The 12,413-nt window shown below is 55.5% G+C and overlaps 1 protein-coding gene across 5 annotated transcripts in view; it reads left to right on the forward strand.

Moving 5' to 3' along the window:
- ADCY10 (adenylate cyclase 10) overlaps positions 1-12,413 on the forward strand; it is a 4,100,562-nt gene that overhangs the window by 3,666,103 nt on the left and 422,046 nt on the right. For all 5 annotated transcript variants that reach the window (XM_078679137.1, XM_078679136.1, XM_078679138.1 and 2 more), the window contains one exon: positions 3,655-3,798. In XM_078679137.1, the coding sequence (XP_078535263.1) occupies positions 3,655-3,798 (144 nt within the window). The remainder of the gene's footprint in view (positions 1-3,654; positions 3,799-12,413) is intronic.

The following is a 12,413-nucleotide window of genomic DNA, read 5'->3' on the forward strand; positions in this document are numbered from 1 at the left end:
GAAATGCTTCAAACTGGCCAAATTCTTCGATGAGAAGATTCAGAAAATTCTCGCCTCTCTACCTCCTGTCTACCTCAGTATCACTGAGGAAGACTGCATCAACTCGAACCCTACCACTCCCCACCTAAACTCTCTCGGACCAGTAACTATTGAAGAGGTCTCAACCACGCTAGACACTATCAAAAGCGGATCTCCCAGGGACACCGGTCCCCCTACGTATCCTTAAAAAAGTGGCCCCCACCATCGTTCCTCCACTCACTGACCTCATCAATGCTTCACTGCTCCAGGGAAAAGTTCCCCCTAGCTGGAAAGCGGCTGTCGTCAAAGCGCTCCTTAAAAAACCTTCTCTGGACCCCTTGGATATGGCCAATTACAGGCCAATCTCCCTCCTCCCCGGAATCAGCAAAATTGCTGAAAAGCTAGTTAATAAAAAGCTTTTGCAGTTTCTGGAGACTAACAACCTGCTTAGAAGCTCGCAAACTGGATTCCGCCCAGGGCAGGGCACTGACATCGCCCTTCTTGCGGCAGTGGAGGAGGCTAGAGCTCTTCTGGACGCAGGAGGATCAGTGGCAGTGATCCTCCTGGACCTCAGTGTGGCCTTCGACACCGTCAACCATCGGGTCTTAACCCAGCGACTCAAGAAACTCGGTGTTGAGGGCACAGCTCTGACTTGGTTCAAATCATTCCTTGGCCACCGCTCCTTTCAGGTCTGGGAGAAAGACACCCGCTCCCCCGAAACCCCCCTCCAATGTGGTGTGCCCCAGGGCTCATCTCTAAGCCCGACATTATTTAATGTCTACATGTTCTCATTGGAGGAGGTTGTCATCCCATTCGGAGTGAAAATCATCAGCTACGCTGATGACACTCAACTAGTGGTGTCTCTATCTCACCCAAACCAAGAACCATCGGACCTCTACAACTGTCTTGCAGAAATTCAAGGATGGTTGAACAGTTCATCGCTGAAACTTAACGGCTCAAAGACAGACATTCGCCTCCTTGGCCAGAAGGGGCTATCCCTCTCCCCGAATATCTGGCCCTCCTGCTTGGGTGAACCCCCAGTCCCCAAGTCTGAGATTAAGAGCCTAGGAATTTGGCTGGAAAAAGACTTGTCTTTCAAGACTCAAGCCAAAAAAATCGCTGGGACTTGCTTCGGGCTCCTTAAATCCATCAGGAAGATTCTGCCCTTACTTCCTCCTGCCTCCCAGAAACTGCTCATCCAAGGCCGCATACTATCAAGGCTGGATTACAGCAATACCATCTATCTGGGCGCTCCAGAGGCAACCCTTAATAAACTGCAAAGGATCCAGAACGCCGTGGCCCGGATTCTCACTGATACCCCGGCTAGATCCTCGGCCAAACCTGCCCTGAAGCAGCTCCACTGGCTTCCAGTGAGAGAGCGAGTCAAGTTTAAAGCTCTCTGCTTGTCACACAAACTCCTACAGGATAAAGGCCCCCCCATCCTAAAAAAATTCATCAGGCCCTACAAAGCTTCAAGATCCCTTCGATCTGACCATGAATACTTCATCACTATCCCCAGAGTGAAGAAGGTGCGCACTGGCGGACGGCGCTTCTCTGTCAACACAGCCCGCCTCTGGAACTCCCTCCCACGTGACCTTAGGACGGAATCCGATTACCTCCGATTCAGGAAGCGGCTGAAAACTCACCTATTTCCCTGAGCTCCTTTTCTCCTTTCTCCCCCTCTGTTATCCTCTGGTCTGTCCTGATCTTAGCGCTGGGATACTCACGGGTGACTACGCGCTCTACAAAAACCTAATAATAATAATAATAATAATCTCCAAGGGCTTGGAACAGAGCTTGCCTCCTGCTGAAGTCTCAGGGACAACAGACTTCAAACCCCAGCTCCCCAGAGTTCTTTGTAAATGCCTACTGCTGTTTTGGGGTCTTCTGAGTGACTGCGTGTCGCAAGGAGCTGGAAGCACAACTCAAGAGGAAGAAGCATGTTGCAACCGCTGCCATCGCAGCCGCTGCCGTCGCAACTCTGAAGGAGTGTGTCGCTGCTGTAGCTGACGCATTGCACAGCATCGAGAGAAGCATCTCGCAATGAAGAGGAAGCGTGTTGCGGTCGCAGTCACTGCTGTCGGAACTCTGAAGGAGGGTGTCGCCGCTGTAGCTGAGGCATTACAACATATCGAGAGAAGTGTCTCACAACGAGGAAGAAGCGTGTTGCCGTCGCTGCTGCTGCTGTCGCATCATGGATGTCTCCGCTGTAGCTGTCGTATTGCACCGCAACCAGAAAAGCGCCTCGCATCCATTGAGAAGCGCGCTGCCATTGGAGCTGCTGCCATCGCATCTTGGATGTCGCTGCTGTAGTTGTGCAGAAGCCTCTCGCAACGTTGGAGAAGAGTGTCGCAGCCGAGGCTGTTGCCCCCGCATCGCTGAACAAGGGTGTCGCCGCTGCAGTTGACGCATCGAACCGAGACTTCTCGCATCATCGGAGAAGCATGCCGCATCTGGAAGATCTTCATGTCTTTATTTCTTTCCACCGGAACTTTGCCGCCTTTCCATCGCTGCAACACTGTTTGTTGTGGAAGCGTCCCGCATCGAAAGGTACATTGCCTTAAAGTGTTGCATCTTAAGAACTGAACTGAACTAAGCTAAAACTACCATTTTAAGTATAGTATTGTAGATTTCTGTCGTTTGTGGTCTTGTGTTAAATCTATATAAAGAATACTTATTTTTAATATACAACTGTGTGGTGTCCATCTGCAGTGTTGTCACTGGGTTACTGTATGTGGTCACAAATGCTTTACAAGCTGCCTCTGAGATAAGCCTGTCTGCTCGTACCAAGCTACCAAGGGGGTGAGCAGGGGTTATTTTAGGAGTGTACCCCCTTACCCTGACTAGAGGCAAGGGTCCCTAATTGTCACATGTACCGACCTGTGCCAACTAGAGACCCCCAAATCTAACAGTTACTGTTTTAATTATTTCACAACTATATGAAGTGTTTCTAACATCTACATCAAAGTTGTTTGATATTTGTAAAAACTCTCAAATAAATAAATATTGTCCAATGAGTGTTTCCCTGTGCATAATCACCTTACTTCTGGGCATTAAGGGCATATGTGCCCTCTTTTTCCTTAACCGCAGGGCACAACCTTTTCACAAAGTTCTTGGATGGATGGGTAGGTCTCTCCCATTCTGCCTGTAGTGGTCTGTACCACAGAAGCAACGACAGGTGGCGCTGCTCCTTCCCCTCTGCTGGTCTGGACATGGTCTGCTCTTGATCACCTGTAGATCAGGGCATCAAAGCGATGGCCTCTCCTTCTCACCTGTTATCCTGGGCTAGCAAGCTTAGCCTGACCCAGTGCACTGCACGGGGGCATGAAGCCGCAGAAACCCACGACAGGTGGCGCTGCTCCTTTCCATCTGCGGGTCTGGACATGGCCTGCCCTTGATCACCTGTTGATCAGACCATGTGAGGGTCTATTGTCTGTTGTCTGAGAAGTAAAATAGCACGTGTTTACTTCTTCACTTTCACTTCTGTTCTTTCATTGTCTCTTTCTATCTTTACTGTTGGGGATGAGGAGATGGGCTGCCACTTTCACCTATACGTTTCCTTCCTGGTCAGTGGATGACTTTTCCAAAAGAGCTATGTACACCTTGACACCCATTTTTCCTTTGTGTTTTTTCTAGGCTCTTTCATTTTTAAATGAAGCATCATACATCATTGACTTGGTGACTAACAAAAAGAAAAAAGCCGAATTGTTAGAGATCACAAAAACCAAAGTTGAGCTTCCTGATTTTGAAATTGCCTGTCTGAACAGGCTGAAGGGAGAGGTAAGAAAATACAAGCTTTTTGTACACTCTTGAAAGAAAAACTATTCCAATTTTGAATGGAGATTGAAAGGTGCATAGCCAGCTCCTCCGGGATCAACTACAGGAAAACAATCAGTGTCTGAGACATTGGTGGGGTTCAAGACCACATCCTGGATTTGGCTACATGAGCGCGCTAGCACCACTGTTCCAAGGAGTAAGATGGTGCAAGAGAATAGTTTTTTACACATTGTTAGAGGAACATTAATATTATTATTCCAGGTAATTCCTCTTTCTTCAAGTGAGCCTTACCTACTCAGGGGTGCTGGTTCCAGGCCACAGAACTGTGAAGTTTTGTAAACATATTGTATGCTCTACAGAAACAAGTGATTTTACTGCTATGCTAGAGTTCTCTTACTTCATTGTCGCTACACGTCAGGCTAACAGGCTGGTCCAATCAGGATAACTGTATTTACTGCATAGTGCAATAGAATATTTTAATGATGTTTTACTGGTTGAATATCTTTTATGATCAAACGATCGAAATAAAGATTTGAAACTGGAAACTGGCAATAGAATATGGCAATAGTTCTTTCTTTCAAGATCCTTCTGGTGGCAGAAGAATTATATTAAAACAGCCTCAATGTTTCAGAGAGTTTGAGGGTGGCTAGTTTGTTGCTGAAGCCTGGAGGAAAGCTAGTGGGGGGAGGAAAGCAGTGGGGCTGGACATCACCACCAACTTCCTTTTCTTCCACTGTGCACCCCTACACCATTGGTTCCTGCTGTTACCAAATCCCTGCCTGCCTCTTCAAGGTGTTTTGTTTTTTAGGTCTCTGCTCTAGACCATGCAAGCACTATCTCGAAAGAGACATGTTGTAGATAGTTTAGGGCTTCTCCCACCCATAGGCTTCCCTGTCGCTGGCTCCATAGTTGCTCTCCTAATCTTTCTCCCCATTTGTCCATTGAATGCATGCGTCATGCCTCTTCCTGTGTTTAGCCCTCCCGGAGAGAAGGGACCAATTAATTCTATCCATCCACTCCTCCCATTTAATCACCATTTTAGGAATTACTTTTTTCTTTGTTGAAGAGACCACCTCAGTAGCGTTGGTGTTTTCACTCGCTTTGAGTGCTATGAGTCTCGGATCGTAATGGAACAGGTCTGTAAATCATGTGCCTATCTTGTTTTTCAACCCACAGCATGTTTTTCAATTACCAAGAGAGAATTTGTAGGGAGAGAGCATGAATGTCAGCAATACCCTCCATCATGGGCATCCTCCTCCCTCCCCTCCCCCCCCCCCGGATCGCCACTGCGTCCGGTGTGAGCCCAGTCAGGGCCGGCCCTAGTCCATCCATCATGCTTTTGAAATGGTGCCATTGTTCCAGGTGGCATCCCCCTCCATTGGGTGGCAAGGGTGCAAAGGGGTGGCCAAGAAGGGTGCAAGGCAGAGGCGAGAAGGGTGCAAGGCGGAGAGGAGAAGGGTGCAAGGCGGAGGGGAGAAGGGTGCATGGTAGAGAAGGGTGCAAGGCAGAGGCGGAGAAGGGTGCAAGGCAGAGGGGAGAAGGGTGCAAGGCAGAGGGGAGAAGGGTGCAAGGCAGAGGGGAGAAGGGTGCAAGGCGGAGGGGAGAAGGCTGCAAGGCAGAGAGGAGAAGGGTGCAAGGAGGAGGGGAGAAGGGTGCAAGGCGGATGGGAGAAGGGTGCAAGGCAGAGGGGAGAAGGGTGCAAGGCAGAGGCGAGTAGGGTGCAACGGGGAGGGGAGAAGGGTGCAAGGCAGAGGGGAGAAGGGTGCAAGGCGCAGGGGAGAATGGTACAAGGCAGAGGGGAGAAGGGTGCTAGGCAGAGAGGAGAAGGGTGCAAGGCAGGGAGGAGAAGGGTGCAATGTAGAGAAGAGTGCAAGTTGGAGGGGGAGAAGGGTGCAATGGGGAGGGGGAGAAGGGTGCAAGGCAGAGAGGAGAAGGGTGCAAGGCAGAGGGGAGAAGGGTGCAAGACAGAGGGGAGAAGGGTGCAAGGCAGAGGGGAGAATGGTGCAAGGTAGTAAATGGTGCAAGGCGGAGGTGGAGAAGGGTACAAAGGGTAGGGGGAGAAGTGTGCAAGGGGTAGGGGGTGAAGGGTGCAAGGGGCAGGGCGAGATAGGTGCAGGGCAGAGGGGAGAAAGGTTCAAGGGGGAGGGCGAGAAGGGTGCAAGGCAGAGGTCGAGGAGGGTGCAAGGCAGAGTGGAGAAGGATGCAAGGTAGAGAAGGGTACAAGTCGGAGGGGGAGAAGGGTGCAAGGGGCAGGGGGAGAAGGGTGCAAGACAGAGAGGAGAAGGTGCAAGGCAGAGGGGAAAAGGGTGCAAGGCAGAGGGGAGAAGGGTGCATGGCAGAGGGGAGAAGGGTGCAAGGCGGTGGGCAGAAGGGTACAAGGCAGAAAAGAGACGGGTGCAAGGCAGAGAGGATGAAGGTGCAAGGCAGAGGGGAGAAGGGTGCAAGGCGGAGGGGAGAAGGGTGCAAGGTAGAGAGGAGAAGGGTGCAAGGCAGAGGGGAGAATGGTGCAAGGCAGAGAGGAGAAGGGTGCAAGGTAGAGAAGGCTGCATAGGCATAGGGGCAAAGGGTGCAAGGCAGAGGGGAGAATGGTGCAACGGGGAGGGGAGAAGGGTGCAAGGCAGAGGGGAGAAGGGTGCAAGGCAGAGCAGATAAGGGTGCAATGGGGAGGGGAGAAGGGTGCAAGGCAGAGTGGAGAAGGGTGCAAGGCGCAGGGGAGAAGGGTACAAGGAAGAGGGGAGAAGGGTGCAAGGCAGAGAGGAGAAGGGTGCAACGCAGTGGGGAGAAGGGTGCAAGGCAGAGGGGAGAAGGGTGCAAGGCAGAGGGGAGAATGGTGCAAGGTAGTAAAGGGTGCAAGGCGGAGGTGGAGAAGGGTACAAGGGGTAGGGGGAGAAGTGTGCAAGGGGTAGGGGGTGAAGGGTGCAAGGGGGAGGGCGAGATATGTGCAAGGCAGAGGGGAGAAAGGTGCAAGGTGGAGGGCGAGAAGGGTGCAAGGCAGAGGCCGAGGAGGGTGCAAGGCAGAGTGGAGAAGGATGCAAGGTAGAGAAGGGTACAAGTCGGAGGGGGAGAAGGGTGCAAGGGGCAGGGGGAGAAGGGTGCAAGGCAGAGAGGAGAAGGTGCAAGGCAGAGGGAAATGGGTGCAAGGCAGAGGGGAGATGGGTGCAAGGCAGAGGGGAGAAGGGTGCAAGGCGGTGGGGAGAAGGGTGCAAGGCAGAAAAGAGACGGGTGCAAGGCAGAGAGGATGAAGGTGCAAGGCAGAGGGGAGAAGGGTGCAAGGCGGAGGGGAGAAGGGTGCGAGGTAGAGAGGAGAAGGGTGCAAGGCAGAGGGGAGAATGGTGCAAGGCAGAGAGGAGAAGGGTGCAAGGTAGAGAAGGCTGCAAAGGCATAGGGGCAAAGGGTGCATGGCAGAGGGGAGAATGGTGCAACAGGGAGGGGAGAAGGGTGCAAGGCAGAGGGGAGAAGGGTGCAAGGCAGAGCAGAGAAGGGTGCAATGGGGAGGGGAGAAGGGTGCAAGGCAGAGGGGAGAAGGGTGCAAGGCGCAGGGGAGAAGGGTACAAGGAAGAGGGGAGAAGGGTGCAAGGCAGAGAGGAGAAGGGTGCAAAGCAGTGGGGAGAAGGGTGCAAGACAGAGGGGAGAAGGGTGCAAGGCAGAGGGGAGAATGGTGCAAGGTAGTAAAGGGTGCAAGGCGGAGGTGGAGAAGGGTACAAGGGGTAGGGGGAGAAGTGTGCAAGGGGTAGGGGGTGAAGGGTGCAAGGGGGAGGGCGAGATATGTGCAAGGCAGAGGCCGAGGAGGGTGCAAGGCAGAGTGGAGAAGGATGCAAGGTAGAGAAGGGTACAAGTCGGAGGGGGAGAAGGGGGCAGGGGGAGAAGGGTGCAAGGCAGAGAGGAGAAGGTGCAAGGCAGAGGGGAAATGGGTGCAAGGCAGAGGGGAGATGGGTGCAAGGCAGAGGGGAGAAGGGTGCAAGGTGGTGAGGAGAAGGGTGCAAGGCAGAAAAGAGACGGGTGCAAGGCAGAGAGGATGAAGGTGCAAGGCAGAGGGGAGAAGGGTGCAAGGCGGAGGGGAGAAGGGTGCAAGGTAGAGAGGAGAAGGGTGCAAGGCAAAGGGGAGAATGGTGCAAGGCAGAGAGGAGAAGGGTGCAAGGTAGAGAAGGCTGCAAAAGGCAGAGGGGCAAAGGGTGCAATGGGGAGGGGAGAAGGGTGCAAGGCAGAGGGGAGAAGGGTGCAAGGCGCAGCGGAGAAGGGTACAAGGAAGAGGGGAGAAGGGTGCAAGGCAGAGAGGAGAATGGTGCAAAGCAGTGGGGAGAAGGGTACAAGGCAGAGGGGAGAAGGGTGCAAGGCAGAGGGGAGAATGGTGCAAGGCAGAGGGAGATTGATGCAAGGTAGAAAAGGGTGCAAGGCAGAGGTGGAGAAGGGTACAAGGGGTGGGGGAGGGCGAGAAGGGAGCAAGGCAGTGGGAAGAAAGGTGCAAGGGGGAGGGCGAGAAGGGTGCAAGGCAGAGGGGAGAAGGGTGCAAGGCGGAGGGGAGAAGGCTGCAAGGCAGAGAGGAGAAGGGTGCAAGGAGGAGGGGAGAAGGGTGCAAGGCGGATGGGAGAAGGGTGCAAGGCAGAGGGGAGAAGGGTGCAAGGCAGAGGCGAGTAGGGTGCAACGGGGAGGGGAGAAGGGTGCAAGGCAGAGGGGAGAAGGGTGCAAGGCGCAGGGGAGAATGGTACAAGGCAGAGGGGAGAAGGGTGCTAGGCAGAGAGGAGAAGGGTGCAAGGCAGGGAGGAGAAGGGTGCAATGTAGAGAAGAGTGCAAGTTGGAGGGGGAGAAGGGTGCAATGGGGAGGGGGAGAAGGGTGCAAGGCAGAGAGGAGAAGGGTGCAAGGCAGAGGGGAGAAGGGTGCAAGACAGAGGGGAGAAGGGTGCAAGGCAGAGGGGAGAATGGTGCAAGGTAGTAAATGGTGCAAGGCGGAGGTGGAGAAGGGTACAAAGGGTAGGGGGAGAAGTGTGCAAGGGGTAGGGGGTGAAGGGTGCAAGGGGCAGGGCGAGATAGGTGCAGGGCAGAGGGGAGAAAGGTTCAAGGGGGAGGGCGAGAAGGGTGCAAGGCAGAGGTCGAGGAGGGTGCAAGGCAGAGTGGAGAAGGATGCAAGGTAGAGAAGGGTACAAGTCGGAGGGGGAGAAGGGTGCAAGGGGCAGGGGGAGAAGGGTGCAAGACAGAGAGGAGAAGGTGCAAGGCAGAGGGGAAAAGGGTGCAAGGCAGAGGGGAGAAGGGTGCATGGTAGAGAAGGGTGCAAGGCAGAGGCGGAGAAGGGTGCAAGGCAGAGGGGAGAAGGGTGCAAGGCAGAGGGGAGAAGGGTGCAAGGCAGAGGGGAGAAGGGTGCAAGGCGGAGGGGAGAAGGCTGCAAGGCAGAGAGGAGAAGGGTGCAAGGAGGAGGGGAGAAGGGTGCAAGGCGGATGGGAGAAGGGTGCAAGGCAGAGGGGAGAAGGGTGCAAGGCAGAGGCGAGTAGGGTGCAACGGGGAGGGGAGAAGGGTGCAAGGAGAAGGGTGCAAGGTAGAGAAGGCTGCATAGGCATAGGGGCAAAGGGTGCAAGGCAGAGGGGAGAATGGTGCAACGGGGAGGGGAGAAGGGTGCAAGGCAGAGGGGAGAAGGGTGCAAGGCAGAGCAGATAAGGGTGCAATGGGGAGGGGAGAAGGGTGCAAGGCAGAGTGGAGAAGGGTGCAAGGCGCAGGGGAGAAGGGTACAAGGAAGAGGGGAGAAGGGTGCAAGGCAGAGAGGAGAAGGGTGCAACGCAGTGGGGAGAAGGGTGCAAGGCAGAGGGGAGAAGGGTGCAAGGCAGAGGGGAGAATGGTGCAAGGTAGTAAAGGGTGCAAGGCGGAGGTGGAGAAGGGTACAAGGGGTAGGGGGAGAAGTGTGCAAGGGGTAGGGGGTGAAGGGTGCAAGGGGGAGGGCGAGATATGTGCAAGGCAGAGGGGAGAAAGGTGCAAGGTGGAGGGCGAGAAGGGTGCAAGGCAGAGGCCGAGGAGGGTGCAAGGCAGAGTGGAGAAGGATGCAAGGTAGAGAAGGGTACAAGTCGGAGGGGGAGAAGGGTGCAAGGGGCAGGGGGAGAAGGGTGCAAGGCAGAGAGGAGAAGGTGCAAGGCAGAGGGAAATGGGTGCAAGGCAGAGGGGAGATGGGTGCAAGGCAGAGGGGAGAAGGGTGCAAGGCGGTGGGGAGAAGGGTGCAAGGCAGAAAAGAGACGGGTGCAAGGCAGAGAGGATGAAGGTGCAAGGCAGAGGGGAGAAGGGTGCAAGGCGGAGGGGAGAAGGGTGCGAGGTAGAGAGGAGAAGGGTGCAAGGCAGAGGGGAGAATGGTGCAAGGCAGAGAGGAGAAGGGTGCAAGGTAGAGAAGGCTGCAAAGGCATAGGGGCAAAGGGTGCAAGGCAGAGGGGAGAATGGTGCAACGGGGAGGGGAGAAGGGTGCAAGGCAGAGGGGAGAAGGGTGCAAGGCAGAGCAGAGAAGGGTGCAATGGGGAGGGGAGAAGGGTGCAAGGCAGAGGGGAGAAGGGTGCAAGGCGCAGGGGAGAAGGGTACAAGGAAGAGGGGAGAAGGGTGCAAGGCAGAGAGGAGAAGGGTGCAAAGCAGTGGGGAGAAGGGTGCAAGACAGAGGGGAGAAGGGTGCAAGGCAGAGGGGAGAATGGTGCAAGGTAGTAAAGGGTGCAAGGCGGAGGTGGAGAAGGGTACAAGGGGTAGGGGGAGAAGTGTGCAAGGGGTAGGGGGTGAAGGGTGCAAGGGGGAGGGCGAGATATGTGCAAGGCAGAGGCCGAGGAGGGTGCAAGGCAGAGTGGAGAAGGATGCAAGGTAGAGAAGGGTACAAGTCGGAGGGGGAGAAGGGTGCAAGGGGCAGGGGGAGAAGGGTGCAAGGCAGAGAGGAGAAGGTGCAAGGCAGAGGGGAAATGGGTGCAAGGCAGAGGGGAGATGGGTGCAAGGCAGAGGGGAGAAGGGTGCAAGGTGGTGAGGAGAAGGGTGCAAGGCAGAAAAGAGACGGGTGCAAGGCAGAGAGGATGAAGGTGCAAGGCAGAGGGGAGAAGGGTGCAAGGCGGAGGGGAGAAGGGTGCAAGGTAGAGAGGAGAAGGGTGCAAGGCAAAGGGGAGAATGGTGCAAGGCAGAGAGGAGAAGGGTGCAAGGTAGAGAAGGCTGCAAAAGGCAGAGGGGCAAAGGGTGCAAAGCAGAGGGGAGAATGGTGCAATGGGGAGGGGAGAAGGGTGCAAGGCAGAGGGGAGAAGGGTGCAAGGCAGAGCAGAGAAGGGTGCAATGGGGAGGGGAGAAGGGTGCAAGGCAGAGGGGAGAAGGGTGCAAGGCGCAGCGGAGAAGGGTACAAGGAAGAGGGGAGAAGGGTGCAAGGCAGAGAGGAGAATGGTGCAAAGCAGTGGGGAGAAGGGTACAAGGCAGAGGGGAGAAGGGTGCAAGGCAGAGGGGAGAATGGTGCAAGGCAGAGGGAGATTGATGCAAGGTAGAAAAGGGTGCAAGGCAGAGGTGGAGAAGGGTACAAGGGGTGGGGGAGGGCGAGAAGGGAGCAAGGCAGTGGGAAGAAAGGTGCAAGGGGGAGGGCGAGAAGGGTGATAGGCAGAGGGCGAGGGCGGTGCAAGGCCGAGGGGAGAAGGGTGCAAGGTAGAGAAGGGTGCAAATCGGAGGGGGAGAAGGGTGCAAGGGGTAGAAGGGTGCAAGGGGGAGGGGGAGAAGGGTGCAAGGCAGAGAGAAGAAGGGTGCAAGGCACAGGGGAGAAGGGTGCAAGGCGGAGGGGCAGAAGGGTGCAAGGCAGGGGGGGGAAGACTGCAAGGCGGAGGGGAGAAGGGGAGAAGGGTGCAAGGCAGAGGGGAGAAGGGTGCAAGGGAGAGGGGAGAAGGGTGCAAGGCAGAGGGGAGAAGGATGCAAGTCAGAGGGGAGAAGGATGCAAGGCAGAGGGGAGAATGGTGCAAGGCAGAGGGGAGAATGGTGGAAGGTAGAAAAGGGTGTAAGTCGGAGATGGAGAAGGGTACAAGGGGAGGGGGAGAAGGGTGCAAGGGGAAGGGGGAGAAGGGTGCAAGAGGAGGGCAAGATGGGTGCAAGGCACGGGGGATAAGGGTGCAAGGCAGAGGGAAGAAGGGTGCAAGGCAGAGGGGAGAAGGGTGCAAGGCGGAGGGAAGAAGGGTGCAAGGCAGAGGGGAGAAGGGTGCAAGGCGGAGGGGCAGAAGGGTGCAAGGCAGAGGGGGGAAGGCTGCAAGGCGGAGGGGAGAAGGGGAGAAGGGTGCATGGCAGAGGGGAGAAGGGTGCAAGGGAGAGGGGAGAAGGGTGCAAGGCAGAGGGGAGAAGGATGCAAGGCAGAGGGGAGAATGGTGCAAGGCAGAGGGGAGAATGGTGGAAGGTAGAAAAGGGTGCAAGTCGGAGATGGAGAAGGGTACAAGGGGAGGGGGAGAAGGGTGCAAGGGGAAGGAGAAGGGTGCAAGAGGAGGGCAAGATGGGTGCAAGGCAGAGGGGAGAAGGTTGCAAAGCAGATGGGAGAATGGTGCAAGGCAGAGGGGAGAATGGTGCAAGGCAGAGGGGAGAATGATGCAAGGCAAGGCGGAGGGGGAGAAGGGTGCAAGGCGGAGGGGGAGAAGGGTGCAAGACGGAGGTGGAAGAGGATG

This window comes from Lissotriton helveticus, chromosome 3_1 (assembly GCF_964261635.1).
Source record: "Lissotriton helveticus chromosome 3_1, aLisHel1.1, whole genome shotgun sequence".
NCBI classification, from domain to species: Eukaryota; Metazoa; Chordata; class Amphibia; order Caudata; family Salamandridae; genus Lissotriton; species Lissotriton helveticus.